This window comes from Pavona decussata, unplaced genomic scaffold (genome assembly GCF_977016875.1).
Source record: "Pavona decussata unplaced genomic scaffold, jaPavDecu1.1 SCAFFOLD_72, whole genome shotgun sequence".
Lineage (NCBI taxonomy): Eukaryota > Metazoa > Cnidaria > Anthozoa > Scleractinia > Agariciidae > Pavona > Pavona decussata.
The window spans coordinates 4,663,000-4,682,012 of NW_028145491.1; the positions used below are offsets into that span (position 1 = coordinate 4,663,000).

Sequence of the window (19,013 nt, forward strand, 5' to 3'; positions counted from 1 at the left end):
CTGTATACTGGGCACTGATTTACAGTGTATTAACTGATATTAACTGATTAACAGAGTCTTACGCCCAGAGTCACATTGCGAGGCCAACGTCTAGAGGTTCTCCAACGATAGTTGGCCTAACTTTTGCTAGCTGAAACAATGGTTTTTTTTGTAGAATTTCCCAAAGGTTGTGGTTTTACCAGCCTGCATTATCCATGATTTTAGTTAAAGGAACCTTGCACTTTACAGCCGCTGATGTAGCAGCTGCTCTGGTACCTGGTGTTGTGTCCTTTAAAGACAGAGGTGTCTATCCCTGACTTTTCAAGAGTTTTCAACCAGCGGGAAATGGTGTCACCTGATACTGGTTGGTGAGGCTTTTGGAAGCCCTTAAGCAGTTGGTCACTTGCAGTTCTAAGCTCCCTTGTCCTCTTAACGTGTTCGAACACGCATACAACAAGGGATAAAAGATTGTGTGGTGAATAGGCTGCGAAAACTAACTTAGACGTGTGCTTCCCTGGCCGCGAGTTCTTCAAGAGTTTGTGAGTGGAGTTGACCATTTGGGCAACAAGGAGGCCAGAGGTGCTTTTCTTTTGAAACTTCTGGGCACCCCTTGTTATTAAACAAAAGGGTGGGAAAGCGTAAAGTAAGTCAGGTGTCCAAGTTGTGCAAAAAGCGTCAACGGTCTCGTTGGTTAAGTATCAAGCGATATTCCGCGCAATTGCACAGGATAATTGGGAAATATCATAACACAACAGGAAGGGTGCTTCGTCCTTCAAGCTTGCCATCCAAACATGCAAAGATTCGAAAATCTGTTGGGAGTGTAGCTGAAGCAAGACCGAGTGCGAGTAGATGTCCCTCTGAGAAATTATCAACTGACCTTGCGATAGCTCCCTCGATTACCATGCGCCTCCGCCGAGCAGTTTAGCATCCAAGAGTCTTCAATAGTGTTTTTTGTTATTGTTTGTCGCAGGGAGAACTCAAACACTGTTTTGTTTGTTTACCTCTAGAATCTCTCGTTTTATTTGTAACATATGTCAGATAATTAAAATGAGAAGTAAAACCTCTCTCGTTGGAATCATTAAACAGAAGTGTTTTGCGGACATCTAGCTTAATTTTCATTTTCGAGGCACTGGTGTATTTTGATGGCAGAACAACTAGTAAAAAGGTTTCATTCATGCTTCCATTAAAAGGTTTTCAGAATTAATAAAGTATCTACATTTTTTGATCTGTGGCTGTAAAGTTTTCTACAAACGGGAACGTTTTAATTTAAATAATTTTTCACTGGCAGCATGTCAAAGTAGGTATTTTTAGCCCTTGTCGTGAGAGCAATTTGGCGCGCGAGCTTCTGCCCTTGGAAGACTATCATTCATTTTCTCCGCCGGTGCTCTTTTCAAGAGCTGATCGCGTGGTACACTAAAACGTGATCACGAGGTACACTCTGTAGCACTCACGGATGGCAAAAATAGTGATCCCGTGATCAAATCTGAACTGCAGCAGATAGCCAAACAAAACTCAGGGTTGCCGCAGTCTACTGGGATGCATAGTAAACATCTGGCTGATAGGGTATTGTTGCAATCGTCTTTTTGGAGGTATGGTCGTCCCTGAGGAGCTAATTTTCAGCGTCCACAGAGAGAAGATTGCTTTCGCCTCCCATCACTAAAAAAAAGAACTGTGACCTAACGCTCTGGAATTACATGCACAACTGATCACTCGTGTTACTCGTGTGACTCACTAGTGTGTAGGAGTGGTTAAAAGATAGAATTAGAAATAGTGCTGTGGGTTCACATGATTCTTTTTTTTCAGTATATTGACGTTAATTCTTAAGCTGGAGGAGCTTCTCACCAATTACTGTGTTCCAGTTGCATTCATAGATGGTGACAGGTAAAGAACATTTGAAGTCGGAACTTACCGTTTTAAGAGTTGTACTCCGGTTGATTTTAACTGGTTTTCCTTGCAGATTGGCTGATCTAGCATTAGTGTTTGAACTAGAAGAACAACCAACTATGGAGGTGAGCTAACTAGAAAAGCACGTCTATCTAACTGTCCTAAGTCCAGCTTGTGTTCACATTGCCGCACAAAAGTCAGTTCTCTATCCAAAGGTAGCGTTTAATGTAACAGGGGGAGTGCCTTAAAGTGCACCTAACCTCCAAATTTTTCACCAAAAAATCTTCATATTTTGGTGAATATCTCTGCGAAAAAAGTTTTTTGATTTAGTTAAATCTTCGCTTTTTTGTGCCCCGTTGACGTTGCGTTCAGACTGCATACAGGGTATCTGGGAAGAGTGGAGTTGTGACCTCAAATCAAGAACAACGCTCAAGCGTTTTTAGTCAGTTCTCTTTATTTTCGATCTGTCAAAGGCGTTCTGTAGCAAAATTTCGTTCAATTTGGACTCCATAACCATCAGAATTCTACTGAAATTTACAATGTCTTCCAGATTCGGATTTGGAGACAGCTTTGACTCATACAACTCAGAAATTAATTTCATCGCTGGACACGAAATGGAACCGTAACCAGACTTATCCCGCTCATCACCACAGAGATCACCCCAAACCTCGAGTAATTCTAGCAATGATGAAGCTGCTGCTTATGCTGACAATCCACTGGTGGATGTAAAATGGACAGCCAGATACCAAGGAGAAAATGAAGGCCAAGGAAGACCTTCAACAAACAACTTATTACTCAAGGAATGACAAGATTCACGAGCGTTTGCATTATTTTTGCACACGCCTTGGTCACACATTTTGATAACATGTGCTGGCATGCTTTCTTCTTACGCTAATGCGTTTGTATTTCTTAAAAGGTTACTGTTCTTTAAGTACAAGTGTGGAAATTGTAACGTTGCTTCGTTACAAAGCATGTGCGAATGATCTTGTTAGTGCTGTTGTGAACTGGAAGGTTGTCAATCACTCAAGAGTCGTTTGTCTCCTGCTATCGCAGAAAGGATGAACTGTTGGGAAAGTGGTAATTCCGAAGCTCTCTCGCTGTAACTTGTCAAGCCGCTGAGCCATTGAGCCACTAGATTATAAACCTTACTCGTTCTTTACACTCCGACCGCCACTAGCGAGCCGCCTCACTGAGTTATGCCCCTCGAAATGTGGCCCTGTATTCTAGATTCTTGATCCTTTGTGAATGCGTAATCAGATACAAAATCACCGGGTAAAAAATATTTCGAACATCTACTGAACTGTTGGATGAATCTTATTTAACACGCTTCTGTCTAACAAAGTCAAAGTCAACCCATCTCTTTCTTTGTTTCTTCATCTTCTTCGCTTATCACCTAGGGAAGGTGTCATATGGCGCGCTATTCCTTCCTGCGAGTTTCTAACGTTACTGCAACCTCTTGCAACGCATCTGCCCAGCAAATGTCTGACCACTATTTATCTAACTTTTAAAGAAACAAGCGAAGTGTGCGAAGTGTTGTCGTTTCCTGCAAGTGACGTTACAGCTGCCACTAGACCCATGCTCCTTAAAACTTGGTGGTGAACCAAAATCGCAGCAATTTTAGGCAATTTTCCGCATCTCAACGGGGCATAAAAAAGCAAAACTTTAATCAAATAAAAAAAATTCACAGAGATACTCACCAAACTATGAGGATTTTTCTGGGGAAAAGAAAATTGGGGGATTAGGGGCACTTTAATTGGTATGAGCTAAATTTTTGGGAATGACAGAGCAAGTAGAAAGAAAATCTATATTAAATTCACTGGTTTTTTAAAGACGATAGTGTGTTTTTGTCTCCATAGCATTTCCTGACCAGCATTATGAACGCTGATGATGTGGAAAAGATTATCAAAACGCCTGGTAGGAGATATCTGGGTCCAAAAGGCACAGAAATGGCAGCTGTCAAGATACAGGTATCTGAATGCTGGCGTGACATGCATCTTTATTGTGAGGCAGTTCATATAAATTACCAATTTACTGATTAACTGGTAACCTTGCCCCGTTTATCAATACGAGAAAAGTAGGAAGGTGATTCCTAGATGGTGAAATATTTAGCATGCTTTCCTTTTGCATTTTTGTGGGCGGCATTTCACTCGCCAATTGTGCTAATTAATTGAGGTAATCTTCTACGAAGGTCCTGCCTACTCCAAGAACCCTTTGTTCGCAGATCAATACATGTCTAACAAATTTTCACTTCCACCACTGGTTTTTGTATGCTCTTCATCTTCTCGCGAATCACTGGGTGAAGTTTGTGAGTGATATGCTACAAGTGGATCAGGCGCCGGAGTTCAGTTCAATTCGGCTGGCAGTTTCACAGTGTGAACCTGCCTTCTTCCAAAATCTTCTTTGATCTGAGGAACATGTCGAATATCCTTTTAACTGTTGAATAGTGTTGCTGGCTTTCTTCAGCTTGTTTTTGGAGATGCTGCGCTATCCTTGCTTCAGGAAGGATTGGGCTTGGCGTGACACTGAAAACTAAAAAGAAACAAAAAATAGACAGATGACTTCGTTCAGATTTTCCCCGGTATATCATCCAGTCAGGTAAATTAGAGTGCATGACTGTAGCTTGGTGCAGTCTAAACCACCTAAAACGGCTTTTCGATGTCAGCAGCAAGACTTATCTTCTAAAAGGAAATCTCATTTCATGAGGACACCTGCGTAGTAAAAAGAAGGTTGTCAACTTAGTGAATCAAATGTCACTTTGATTGATATACACGAGTTCTTTGTGTTCTTATTGGTCATCCTAGAGTGAACGTATTTAAATTATAATTCTGGTTGATCAGACCAGAACAAAAGCTTTTATTGCACTCGAGTCTCAATCTCCTGCTACAGCATTACTAACCATAACAAATCACGATATCTATCATCTCATATTCTAGAGAGAACTTTCCGTAAAAAATAATCCCTTCTCTAAAACAAGATTACACCTCTTGAATACCCTCCTTGAACATGGGCCAAAATAGTCATAATGTAACGTGATTTAAGAAACATTAATAAGTGGTCTCCAACTTGACTCCAAATGAGCCATAAATAACACCAGGGCACATAGGGCATCGGTTGGACTAGTGCGGGAAGGTAGACAAAGCAACTGTAGAGCTGCTCAGTTTCCCAGGTAGTGCTTGCAGCATCGACGGGAGTGTCTGGTTGAATCTCTCAACCTGCCCATTTCCCTGCGGGTGATAGGATGTTGTTTGCAAATGTTTGATACCGTGACGTTTTTCGAATTCCTCTCCTTGATCGTGATGAATGGTCTCCAGGAACCCAAATCACACAATAAAGTCATTATAAAGCCTATCAGCAACAGTCGTGGCTGATTTGTCAGCGTGGCATACGCTTGAACAAATCTCGCTTGAGCAAATCTCGTGAAGTGGTCCATGATCACCAGTATATATTTATATCCAGATGGACAAAATTAATGGATACCAGCTGATGGGCTGAAGTGGTGCATTAATGTGGGTTGTAGGCTTTCGCTGTTTCAGGCACCGCCACAGTTTTGTGAAATAATTGGTGATGTCTGCCCTCCTTAAAGGCCAATGGAAACCCTGTCTAGCTAGTTCGATTACTCTATCTGGTCCCAAATGTCCCATATTGTCATGTAGTTCCTCATAGACTCTTTTGTGGTACTTCCTGGACAACGCTATTTGATTTCTAGACTCAGACCTGTGATAGAGAATTCCAGCCGGTTTCTTCTGTCTTTCCTGGTAAGTGGGACGCCTCCTGATTTGCGTAAAATGTAAAACATGGGCAATTCTTGGGTCTTCCTGTTAGGAAGCTATAGTTCATAAGCGGGCAAAGTCGCTATGTCTTATAACAGATCAGGCACCGCTGCTGGGGAGAGGACAACCAGGCAGTTTGACCAGAGTTTGTTTCATGAATTGATGATGTAACAGCATTCAAAACGTCCCGAGTGACTACTTCTGAGCAACCTTCCATTCCTTGAAACTGAGTGGCACGCACGACAGGGTATCAGCATGTGCCTTCGCTTTGCCTGGTCGATTTCTGATTTCGAAGTGGAAGTCAGCAAATTCATTCACCCATCGTAGACCCGTTGCATTAAGTTTCACTGATGTGACCATGTAGGTCAAAGAATAATTGTCTGTGAAAACAGCAAACTTGTGAACGTAGTACAAGTAATCGTGGAACTGGTCAGTTATTACCCACTTCAGGACCAGAAACTCAGCTTGCCTGCATGGAGGTGGCAGTTCCTTTCAGCTGCTGACAATGCCCGTTAAGTATAGTCAATTGCTCCCATGACGCCATTCTGTTTCTGGTACAACACCGCTCCTAGGCCCTCTTTACTTGCGTCAGTATGAAGCGTAAATTCTTTCGAGAAATCTGGGTAAGCCATGAAAGGTGGACTTACTATGGTGGTCCACTAACTCCACCATTGCTTCTTGCTGTTTACTTCCCCAAACTGGTGTCTTTGAGGATGGCTGCCCATTCTTTCCTGTGGTTGTTAGCAGGTCATATATTAGTCTTGCAACCTTTGGAAAGTTCCTGATGTATCGGTGGTAGTAACTGAGTATTCCAGCAAGCTGCCTGACTTCACCAACAGTTTTTGGCCTTGCTTCCTTTAGCATCTCGATGGCCTTAACACATCCTGGATCCATCCGATAACCATCACCAGACACAATCCTCCCTAGGAAACAGACCTCACGCTTGAACAGACTACATTTTCTTTTCGAGGCCTTAAGCTGACCCAGCTTCCTTAGCACTGCTCTCAGTTACTCAATGTGCTCTTCAAAAGTCCTGCTAAACACGATTATGTCGTCAAGGTATGCGATGGCCACCTTATCTCTCAGTTCACCAAGACACTGCTCCATAAACCGCTGGAAATTTCCAGGCGCATTCATTAATCCAAATGGTATCTTAACCTACTCATAGAGCCCCCATGGTGTGCTGAATGCTGTGGCTGCCGTACTTCCCTCACTTACACGTTCCTGGTGATATGCTTTACCCTGATCAAGTACGCTGAACCAGGTGTTCCCACCCAGACTGTCCAGGGTTCCTTGGACTCTTTGGATACGATGTCTATCAGCAACCGTCCTACGATTTAGTTCTCTATAATCCATGTACAGCCTTAGCGACAACTAGCGAATGAATGAACGAACGAATGAACGAACGAACGAATATGGTGATTTGGATTCAGCAATGAAATTCTGGTTCAACAGGTCCTCAATTTACTGTTTCACCTCCGGGTACAGCAGTCTAGGAACTGATATGTACTTCGTTTGGACTGGGCGGTGATCGCTGAGTTTGATTTCTATCTCTAGGCCAGGTATGCAACCGATACCATCTTCGGAGGATGAGGATGACTCAAACTCCTGTCTCAGCCACAATACGCTTGTCGTGGTCCAAGCCGCTAAGATCAACTGCTGGGAGAGGGTTTTCACTGACTTTGTTCTGCTGGCTGGGTACAATTTTCTTTAAAGCTCCCTGATGTTGATTTTCCTCTAGAGATTCATGGCCACTCTATTCTCACTTCGCCTTACATCTGCTGCTGTAACTGATTTTAGAGCTTCAAGAACTCCCAGGGGTGTACGGTTCTTAAGCACAATGTCATGATCCGTTCAGTTGTGTATACCAACTTGCACTTTAGACATTTTTATGGACTTGTGTTTAATATCGTAGGGAACTTGTTAGTAAAGATCTGTTCCAGTTAACTATTTTGTAGTGGTACTGTTAAAATTTATTTCGTATCGTTGACCCTATTTGAAAACTTCGTACAATTCGTGCACATTTTAGGCGTTGTAATGGTATATAAAGTAAATTATAAACATGTATGTTCCAGTTTATAGGTAAATTGTTCTGTTGCATTGACCTGCTACACTGATAATTCAAACTCCTTCAAAAAATCTCCAAAGACCACATGGGTGAAGAAATACTTAGATAATCACAATAATGGAAAGTGGAAATTTTTTTAGATATAGTTGTCCAAAACTATGGCTTCCAAAGTTTCTTTTCCCACAGTCTTAATATTAGTGAAATTTCAAAGTTTGAAGCTTTGGACGGCTTTTTCAAAGAAGTGCTGGAAATCTGGAGAAACTAAATTTTGAATCTCACATAACATCGAAAGACAACTTTTTAGAGCAATCACAGTGGCACAACTCCCTAATAAGGATTGCAAACAAACCCCAGGCTAAAGCTTTCCCCCAGCTTTGGAGCCGCCAGTGACAATCCTCGCTCGCCTAATGAATTTTCCATAGATATAGCCGGGTGGCTGAGCAGGAGACCATTGCCACTGCAACACAGGCTATACCGACGAGGTGCTTTTCCATGGATAGCTTTAAAACACAACAACAGAACGTAATAAGTTTATGAACAGGTAGCCAATGCAGTTCCTGTAGTAGGGGCGTTATGCGGCAGTTTCTCGGTGCATTGTGTATAAGCCGAAAACATGCATTCTGAACGCATTGTAACTTCTGAATCGAATATTTTGCTACTCCACAAAGTAGATTTAAGTCGAGCCAGACCCTCTGATTTCAGACGCATGTTATGGGGGATCCTTCAACATTACAAACTTATCTTTTGTATGATTCTTGCGTATCTTGGTGAGTTGTTGTTTTACTCCAATCAGCACTACTTCAGTATTCTTTTCATTCAAATTGAGTTTGTCCAGAGTCATCCATAACCCAATTGCACTAACACAGTCTTTCGATTGTAGAGACGACAAAGGCTTCATTGCATTCATCATCTGGTAGTGCATGAGCCAGGGAGCCAAAATTGGCCATTTGGTACCACTCAGGGGGACAAAGGCTAATAATAAATATACATCAAAATGTTCCTTGATATCCCTAGTTTATATTTTTGCGTGATAGCAATGTATCCGGTACAGCTATATAGTGTACGAAGCGTTTCCTCCCCCCCCCCCCCCCCCCCCACGAGGCTTGATTTTTCGATTCAAAATCATGACACTATTCAATTTATCATCGAGTTGAGACATGTTATTGATAATGGTCAAAAAGCTCTGGTTTGAACAACTTACTTAATTCTACAACACTAAAACAATTGTTAATTGACTTATTTTTGATCTGTATTTAGTCACGTGACTGATAACTGGATCAAAGTTCAAGAAGTCAAATCTTAGTATTGCTTTCATTGTTAATTCTAACTTTATCTGCAGTAAACGTTTCTTCTAAATCAAAACACTACTGTTATCATCTCAAATGGCTTGCTTTACGCGAAGTATTATCAAAATTGGTCATATTTACATTTTTACTCCATTATATTTAACTTTTCTGCTAGTTTCCAGTCTCTCTATAGCGAAATTGTGTGACAGAAAGGCTAAATCAACATATGAACAAGTGACTTACAATGACATTTCTTTCTTTCTTTTTTTTTTTCTCTATTTCGTTCTTAGCTTTTTTCCTTTCGTTCTCTCTTACCATCTATTTAGATGGCTTCAAAAACAAACATTTGTACCTAATCTTCATCATCAGTATCATCTGAGTCATCTGTGTCATCATCTGAATTATAAAGATCAATTTCTTCATCACCTTCAACTTGGTTTTGGCATTCTTTCAGAGTGCAAATGTCTGTAAATTTCAGACCATTAGCCAAGCAAACACCACTGGAAAGCTTGCAGGACCTTGTACAACGACATGCAAGTAGCTCTAGGACTGCATCAGGAGCAGGTTTTTTATCCATCCAGTCAAACGGAAGTTCTTCTCGCTCTTCCATTTGCTGCAGTTCCCATCCCATGCCGGCAGGACTTGGAATTGTAGGATGTTGTTGAAGACATCGTTTCCAGATACCCGCTTGATAGTTTGCATGTAAGCTGTGTTTCTGAAGGGAATCTTTACACGGTGGTAGTTGAGAGGATTCCATCTCACCGTTCTTGGAGCTGAGGAGATTGTAGCGCGCAGCATTCACTTCAATAGCTCGAGATGAATAGAGATCGCAGGTGAATTTCTCTATTCGGGTGAAGAGGTCAGGTGGAAGTTGCCATTCTTCGCCCAATCTAGGGAAAGTTTCTTTGACTCCTGCATCATCCTTAAAGTGCCTATGAAGTTTTTTTTTTTTTTTGTCACGGTTTGTTAGTTTATGATTTTCTCGGTCTGAATATGTGGGTTTTACTGAACAAAATCTTCTCAATCCGCAATTATGATTCCTGAAAGGTCCGAATTAAGCGCCGGAAAGTGTCCCCATGTTGCGCGCGGCCAAAACGATCGTATTACAAAGTTGTGACGTAGAAAATACTTTGGAACACACGAGTGTCATCGTGGCGAGGGGAATTTCTTCGATCTCGGCGACTGATTATGCGGCTGGTAACTCCAATATGACAAACTGCGCAAAAAAAAACTGTCATGCCGGGAATAAGTGTACATTACTTCCCGAGAGACGAACATTTACGGCAGAAGTAAATTCGGTTTGCCCGAATTCACAGGAAAAATTCAAGCCATAGCTCTCGAAAGAGAAAGATAACGATGATCAGCTGTGTATGGATATATTACGCTCTCATATCCGTGGTAAACAAACATCCTGCAATCTTACTGCAGTTAAATAGCATAAGCATGAAATCACGGGTAGAGAAATCCACGGATCCTCAGTCTTGGCGGATAACATTTATTTAGCGCTTCCAGAAATCTTGCTTTAATTCGAGCCGATAAACCTAAGCAAATGCCTCAGAGCTACAATTGTACCCGGGAATTGTGGCGTACACATTGTCATGCATATCGAAAACTAATCCTAACGATCAGTAGGAAAACCTCCATTCAGTATATTTGAGCATTTCCCTTGACGATCACGAGCGGTCGCACCACATTTTGATCAAAAAGGAAGAATCTCTTATACAGGAAAGCAAAACTACAAAGGCTTTTATCAACACAACAGGCACACAGCGGGAGTCGCTTAGCCGGGTCTGTCAACCTCAAATTAAGATGTTGCGTAAGGACCATTCTGTTGGTCATCCCAGAAAATTCATCATGCTTCGTGAGTTAACGCGCTAGATCTGACTTTAGTTATTATTTCCATCAAAAGTGAGTTTTTGACGGGCCTGTGCAGTTTCGATTTGTAGCATCTGTGCTCTCTCGCATTCTCAAATCGAATAAAATCGAGTTTGGAGAGACAAATAATTTCGTAGTTTGCGGGAAATTATTTCCAGCAAACTACGAAATTCTTCGCCTTTTCATTTCGGCAAAATATATCCAAGTACTAAACAATCATTCACTGAAACGTCGCCTTCGAATCGAGCGCGTAGAACGGTAGCGGTAAGGCCATGTTGATCTTCTTCCTCGTCTTATTCTTGAGCTGTTCGACGCCAGTATGATCAGCATCGGTTCGAACGATTGCAACAACTTCCATTTTACATGAATCGCTTGACTCTATACAATATAATACAATACAATACAACTTTATTGATTCCATCCAGTAATGGTTTTTCAGAAACCAATTACAGTGAGATATATAAAAGAAACAAAATACAATATAAATACTATAAGAAGATATCTAAATAAAGGATAATACGTATGTTACACATCCTCAGAACTACCAACAAATTAAAATACAACATCATAAGATTTGCATTGCAATCATTAATTATTTTCTAAGAATTTATAAAAAGCGCGATTCATGATTTGTTTTTCAAAAGAGTCTAAAGAGCTAATATCCCGAATCTCCTTAGGGAGACTGTTCCACAGAGAAGTACCCCTGTATTTAAATGATCGCTCTGCTGTAGTTGTTCTGTAGAGAGGTACATGCAGTTTGTCCTTATTTCTAGTATTTCCTTCATAGATCTCCGATCTTGTCGTGAGGAAATTTCTTAAAGTGAGACCGTTGAGGCTTTTGTAAGTCATAATAGTGTCCCTGACCTCCAGCTGCATAGCAAGCGGAAGCCAGCGTAGATCTTTTAAATAGGGGGTGATATGTTCGAATTTATGTGTGCCAGTTACAATTCGCACAGCAAAGTTCTGTACCTTTTGCAACCTTTCGATATTTTTCTTGGTCACACCCGCCCACACAGACGAACAGTAGATCAGCTTACTAAACACCAAAGCATTTATGATTGTTATCAGTGTTGATCTGTCAAATAAGTGCTTGACACGATTTAATTGACACAAGCTACCTGTACATTTGGATACTAAGTCAGTGACGTGTTCATCGAAACGTAGATGTGAATCCAGAACAAGCCCCAGACTTTTGGCAGAAAGGGATGGTGATATCTCTTTGCCAAGTAAGGAAACAGCAAATCCCTCTGGTACGCGAGCCAGCATCTGAGGAGTCCCGAGCAGCAACAACTTCGTCTTGTCCAGGTTAATCAAGAGACTATGCGCACAGCACCAGGCGGCAATCCTTTGTAGGTCTTCGATCAAATTCACCTTAGCCACCTGTCTCTTGGACTCGAAAAGAAAAATATAACTGCGAATCATCGACATAACTCCTCAGGGAGCAAAGCTTCGGGACGCTTGGAAGATCGTTTATGTAGATGTTGAAAAGCGCCGGTCCCAAAAATCGACCCTTCTTTCAGATCTCCGTTGAAAAAGTTTCGGTAAAGGACATTACTTCATCATTGTCCGACATTTTTGGGGGGGAAACCTTGAAAACGAAAAGTTTCGCGATAAAAATATTGGGTGATTCTGTGTAACAACAAGACGAGATGTGTTGTAAACAAATCTCTGAGGCATTTCCTACGTCATCAAACGCTAAACTAGTTCCCAGTCCCTGAGACACTATTTTTCTCCTTTTGGGCTACTTTGTCTGACTAAAAGAGCACCTTATTGTTTTTTCTAGCGCATTTCTTTTATAATTTCGTAATTAAGACATGGTAAACTTTTAAAACGCAAAAAAAATTTACTTCATAGGCACTTTAAGTACTTTAAGTATCTTTATAGCTTTTGTTGAAAATACTGCAAGTAATTTAAGTGTACATTGTATTTAAGTTGGAAGTTTCCTAGAGATAAAAATTTTCCATTTTCATCGAGCAGGTCACTTACGGAGCATATGCCCCGTTCAAAAAGATTTCGCCAAAAAATAGACACTGTGCGAAAGTTTGGGAAGTTTAATCCACCATAATAGAGGGATTGCATGACAACTGGTCGTTTTACTTTGTCTTCCTTATTTTTCCACAGGAACTTAAATATTCTTTCTTGGACCGTTTTAACAACCACTTCTGGGACGCATAGCATAGAGGCCGCATACACTAGCTTCGATATGCCCAAGGCCTTAACTAACATTGTTCGTCCAAATAAAGTTAAATCTCGTGTCTGCCACATATTTAGCTTAGCATCCATCTTGTAAATTTTTACAAAGAAATTTAAGTGATCGATTCTGTCTTTATCATATGATAGATGCGTCCCCCAAGTTTTAATTGGTTCTTGATAAGATTGGAAACCCATAGGTTTAGTTCTATTGTTTTTATTTGAACCTATCCACATTGCTTTTGTTTTCTTTTTATTTAATCGGAGGCCAGAGATATCACGAAAATCATTTAAAACTTTCATGTTTTCTTTTAGCGCGTCTGTATCCCTGCAGATGAGGGTTGTATCGTCTGCAAATTGACTAATTTTCGCTTCCACCGATTGTGGTAGCTCTATGCCACGGTACCTCGCAAATAAGCTCAACAAAACAAAAACAGAATGTTATCCTATTAAGACAAAAGAACAATAGCACACAGTTACTTACCTGTTCTGGGAAAATGAGACAATCAACCGTAATAACCCAAGCGCAAATAAGCGAGGTTAGCTTTTTTGAGATATTTCACCACATCGTATGCAAATTTAAAATTGTTGACCTATTTATCAGTAATCTGGAATAAGAGTTCGTTTAAATTTTCAAAACAGTCGATTCTTTGTACTTTTGCGTTGATATCCGTCTTTAAGAAAATTTTTCCGTCGATAGTCCATGCTCTGCCATTCGGATACTTTTTCTTTACTTTCCTTGCTTCTCTGAAAAGGTTGGCTCTCCAGGGTGTTAAATTTTCGTTAATAAAGATCCTCTGTGCATTTAGTTCTCTTAAGTTTAGCTTCTTTAGATTTAGCCTTGCCTTATACAGTTCGCTTTTAACCCTGTAGTTGCTGAAGCGTACTATAATTGGTTGAGGTGCACCATTGGTTTTCCTCCTTAATCTGTGTACGATATCGACATCGTCGCGCGAAATGTTAATACCCGATGGGTGTCCTAGTTTTATGATGTTTTCGACTTTATCTTCTTCTTCTCGTTCAGGGATTCCATGAATCTCGAGATTAAATTTACAGGTGTATTGTTCAAGATCATCATGTTTAATTTCTAGTTCACCAACTCTTTGCACAAGCTCTTCGCGTTCGGACTTGGACTTTAACACCTGGTTCTCAAGGGTTTTTACCTCAGACTTCAAATCTTTGTTGTCTTGAATTATTTCCTCTACTTGGCTCTGTGTAAAAGTCAGACTTTCTTTTAAATCTTCATAGTTACCTTTTAGAGTTTCCACTTCTTGAACAAGTTTTTTCCGTGTTCATCTTTATTTCCTTTAGTATTTTCCATACGTCGGCTAACGAAGGAGTTTCGTCTTTGTTCACGGTGGCCGCCATTTCTTCCACTTCAGGAGTTTCACCTAGGTTTGGTCGTTTCTTGGCGTGAGAAGACGAAGAGCCCTCATTACTAGATGTACTGCTTAATGACTGTCTTGTCCTCCTTCCTGGTCTTACCATATTTCTATTATTACCATGATTTAGTTACTTAAACCTCGCAAATACGCGAGCATCAAACTCACATGTCCTGCTTCGATCGCCGCTCGACCCAGACTGCCTTCAACTTATTGCAGCCATCCCCAATCACTTAAAGAAAAATGCAACGTAGAATGTTATACCTGACAGAAGTATTCTTGATGAATGTGATTTATTTCATGTCTCTGATAATAAAACAATCCTATTGACTAGAATGCGTTGCAAAGACTACTACAAATTTTTTCAGGAAAAAGTTACAACAGAACCTACAGCTGTGAAGTCTTGGTCTAAGCGGGGTCATAATCTATCCCACCATTGGAGTATATTATTTAAAAACATTTACAAAATCTCCGTTGATAATAAGCTAAGAGAATTTGCCTTTAAACTATTCCATAGGATCTTAGTAACTTATAAAGAACTTAAGAGATTTAAAATTAGAAATGACGATGCCTGCTTACAGTGTCAAAACGCTGATTCATTGGAACACGCTTTTTTGGAATGCCCCATTAGCATTAAGTTCTATCAAAAAGTAATATACTGGTTCAATGTATCAGAAAACACACAAATAATTTGTCGAACGAGCAATTCCTATTTCAAAATTATACAATCTCTCCCGCTGTGCACCGAAACCTGCGCCGCCAACTAGATTTGTTGCTTCTTTTCACGAAGAAATATTTATATGCATGCAAAATGACTGAGTCACACCCTAGCTTTTTGCAGTTTTTAACGAACCTAAAACTACAATGAAAAGTGAGAATCTAATATAACTTTCCTCTCTCTATAAATATATTTGCTACAAAGACCTCCTCTTTAGTTGTTTTAACTTCCCTAAACGTTTTTTTTTTTTTTTCATTCATCTAGTATATTTAGTTATTTATTATATAATTATCTATCTTTTTGGCTTCTTTTTCTCTATTAAACGTATGTGTACTGTTGTAAGCACTATAAATATTATAAGTAAAGCGAAATGTTGTAAGATATTGTAAGTATTGCGAACACGTGCACTGTAAGTATCGTAACTTTGTAAGTACTATTAGTAGTGCGTAGTACTGTAAATGTTGTATTGTCTTAGGCTAATAAAAAAAATAAAAAAAATCTTTATAGCTTTTGCTTTTCCCTTCCCTGCAAATGCACTTACGCTATCACAGCCTGTAAAAGCGTGCACACCAATTAGACCTCTGCGTGTGCCTTCACCAAGCACGGTTGTGGTTTTCTTTATGTCAATCAGCTTGGTGCGTGTACTGGAGCCACACTTCTGCAAAATTGTTGTGTTCATGGCTCTACAGAATAAAAGTAGCAAAACAAAAACATCTTCTGTGACGACAATGACAGCTCGATGACCCTCTTGGGCAGCGAGTGAAGCATGAAGTAAAAGCCGCGTTTCAGCTTCGTTTTGTGAGCTTGCCAGCTCTGGCACCACTTTTGACACTTTCTCCTGTGATCTTCCAGCATTCTCTTCGCTTGTAATGAGAAGAACCTTTCTTTGACGTTGCAGAATTTCCTTGTATTTGTCTTTCTTGAACTCATTTGCAAGAAATCGAATCAAGCTGGTCTTGTTCTTCATTTGACTGAGAAACCTCCTCCACTGTCGGATTATCTGTGTAGTAGTGATGTTTGCTAATTGCACCCCTTGAACCTCCCCTCTGATACCACTCGACATTCGTGATGGATATTTCTCTGTACGTATTAAACACAATGTCAATTCTAGTACTTTGCGGGCCACCTTTATTCAAGGCCATAGTAAAAAAGGTGCTTGCAACACTTCCAAAATGTGTTTTGACTACTTGCAACATTGATCTTCTGTACGAGGCCCAAGGCATCTATTATAGTTGCTGCATTCTCTGGAATTCTTTGTACTAGGTGTTCGTTCTTCTGTAGTTGTGCTGCTAATGCTGCCTTGTTGGTCTTCCTTGGTAGGCCTTCTGGCGTTGCTAGAGTCCACGGCAAAGAACCAAGACTATGACTTAGCAAATCTCTGACGTCAATCTTCCGACTTTGTCCCAGATGATCATCCTGGTGAAGAGATTCCTGTCTGCTTTAAGTATGACTGCTCGTCCAGTGGTCCTGATTTTCGTTTGCTTGGTGAGAGAAGAAAACGTTTTCAATTTTTTCAGTTTTAAGGGACTTTTGGTGGAGTGCTTTCGAGTCGTTCTTTCTTGAATTTCTGGTATTCCTCTTCACCAATCGACTGAGCTTGTAGCAAGTCCGGTCTAACATCATCGGGAGCTTCCTTGGCTGTGGAAATGCTGACAACGTTTTGATTCTCTGCAAATGGATTATTTCAGCTATCGATTAGATTCTACACCGCTGATACTGCTTTCTCATCTTTGGCGATCCTTGGTGCTTGCAACTCCCCATGATGGAACGTTGTTTGGTTTAACTGAACCATAGATTTGAGCTGAGTCAAAAACGAACACCGATACTCAGCGGTCATGTAGAATCGGTTGACGGCTCCTGTCTTTAAGCTAAACTTGGTAACCCCACCAGCTTTTTTTGTGTCTTTGTTGATCGTTTCCTCGGTGGCCTGGTCGACAGGGAGACGGCCAAAAGTACTTCCTTCAGACAGCTGAACGGAGACGTGTCTTGCCATCAGTCCTTGATGAACGTCAGGGTGGTTGGTCTGCAGATTTATCATCTCTGCCAAGTACACAGGTAAGTATCTGGCGTAGTTAACCTTATCGTAAGCGAAAAACCACGGTATCATCGCTCGGATAGCATGAAGGTGTAACAGCCACTTTCCTTCTCTGGAAGCTCTAATCAGTGCCAGCAGGATGTTGTAGACGATATCAACGTAAGACATCCAGAACTTGGACTACTCCGGAGATGGTCTAAGAACGCATCCCACAATCGATACACTTCTCCAAAACCAGTGCTTTGTAGAATTGCATCGTGTGATCGTTGAGTGATATCATTTGCAACTTCCGCCACTTGTTCTTCTAAATCACGGACTGCAGGTTACTTGTTTGGGTGTACCTCATTTACCCATAGGGCAAACTGTTTCCAAGCTAACCTCATCAAAGCTTCATTTATGCACTTGTGAACTCGTACGTCTCGATTATATATCTTCCCAGTAAGAACATTTTGAATGGATCCCTCAGCAATCACTCCTGACTCAATGCACAAGTCCTTCAGTCCGGCGTCTTCAAAGCGTTTTCCGATAATGGACATCAAATTGCAAATTGTGTGGAATGTTCCAAGTCTAAGGATTATGAAGCTGTAAGTGTTTGGATACTGCCATTTGATTTCTGCTGCTTTGGCATACATGATCCATGACAACAACTATTTCTTTCAGATTCAGCACTTTTCTAATTTCATTAGACTTGCAAAGAATTTCACTGACGGTTTTCATCTCAGTAGAAGGTGCATTTATATTTGGAAGGTATCCAACTATGTCTTTCGTTATCTCTTCATCATTACGTACTTGGATGTTGAAACCAGTCCATCCCGCTATCTTCTGGTTGACACAGTCGGTATTTCGTGAAAGCAGCCAAAGAAAGTTCTCCTTGAACGCAAGTTTACTTTGGTCTTTCTTGTCGTCAGTTGCGCCACCAGTCGTAAGTGATTATGGTCCCACTCTTCCACCTGATATGTAAGGGTTGATAGGTTGAAGTTCCTGTGTGATTGGGGTAAAGGAAATGTTCTGTTGGGTAGCATCTGCAAATACATGTACTTCCGGCAAGAAATGATTGGTAATTTTAAGAGTTCATTAGCATCCGCAATGAAGAGAAGAGGGTCAAGGCAGGACCCTTGGGGCACTCCCCACTTTTGCCCGAACTCGCTCGATAATGTTCCATTCACAAGGACCTGTGATACTCTTGATGTCAAATACGACCTTACCCATAAGATTGTGATACCGTTAACTCCGAACCTCGCTCGCAATCTTGATAACAGGATGTCACGATCGATGGTTTCCAATGCTGCGATTTAGTCCAGCAGGACGATAATAGTTACACGGCTCTTCTCCATATTTACTAGAAAATCATTCTCAAGTAGAGCAGTCTCAATACCGTGATATAGGCTACGGGCTATAGGCAGATTGAAAAATAGGATACAAGTCGTTGGACATCAAGTGATTGTGCAACTGAATAAATACAGCTCTTTCAGCAAGCTTGGGTACAAACTGTAGATTGCTGACAGGACGATACTTCTTCAATATGGGGTCCAGACCACGTTTCTTCAACGACGGGAGTACTAGAGCCGTTTCTATTCTCTGGGGAATCGCCCACTTGTTAGAGACAAGTTGATCATCTTGGTAACTGCAGGAAGGAGAATAGCATCCATACAACTAATAACAAGGTTAGCTAGTATTGGATAAAAAGAGCACGTTTTGTTACTGAACGAGTTTATCAGTTGAGACACTTCAGTTTCAGAGAGGCTGGTAAATTCAGAGGGACAAGTGTCGCAGAAGAGTTCAACGCGAGCACTAGCCGTCAGAAATGGACCAGAGGCGGGCATTGA

General features: G+C 40.8%; 1 protein-coding gene across 3 annotated transcripts in view; it reads left to right on the plus strand.

Annotated features, from left to right (window-relative positions):
* LOC146477087 (IQ domain-containing protein H-like) overlaps nucleotides 1-19,013 on the plus strand; it is an 86,671-nt gene that overhangs the window by 45,687 nt on the left and 21,971 nt on the right. For all 3 annotated transcript variants that reach the window (XM_085114087.1, XM_085114088.1, XM_085114089.1), the window contains 3 exons: nucleotides 1,783-1,860; nucleotides 1,937-1,988; nucleotides 3,720-3,830. In XM_085114087.1, coding sequence (XP_084970213.1) covers nucleotides 1,783-1,860; nucleotides 1,937-1,988; nucleotides 3,720-3,830 — 241 coding nt within the window. The remainder of the gene's footprint in view (nucleotides 1-1,782; nucleotides 1,861-1,936; nucleotides 1,989-3,719; nucleotides 3,831-19,013) is intronic.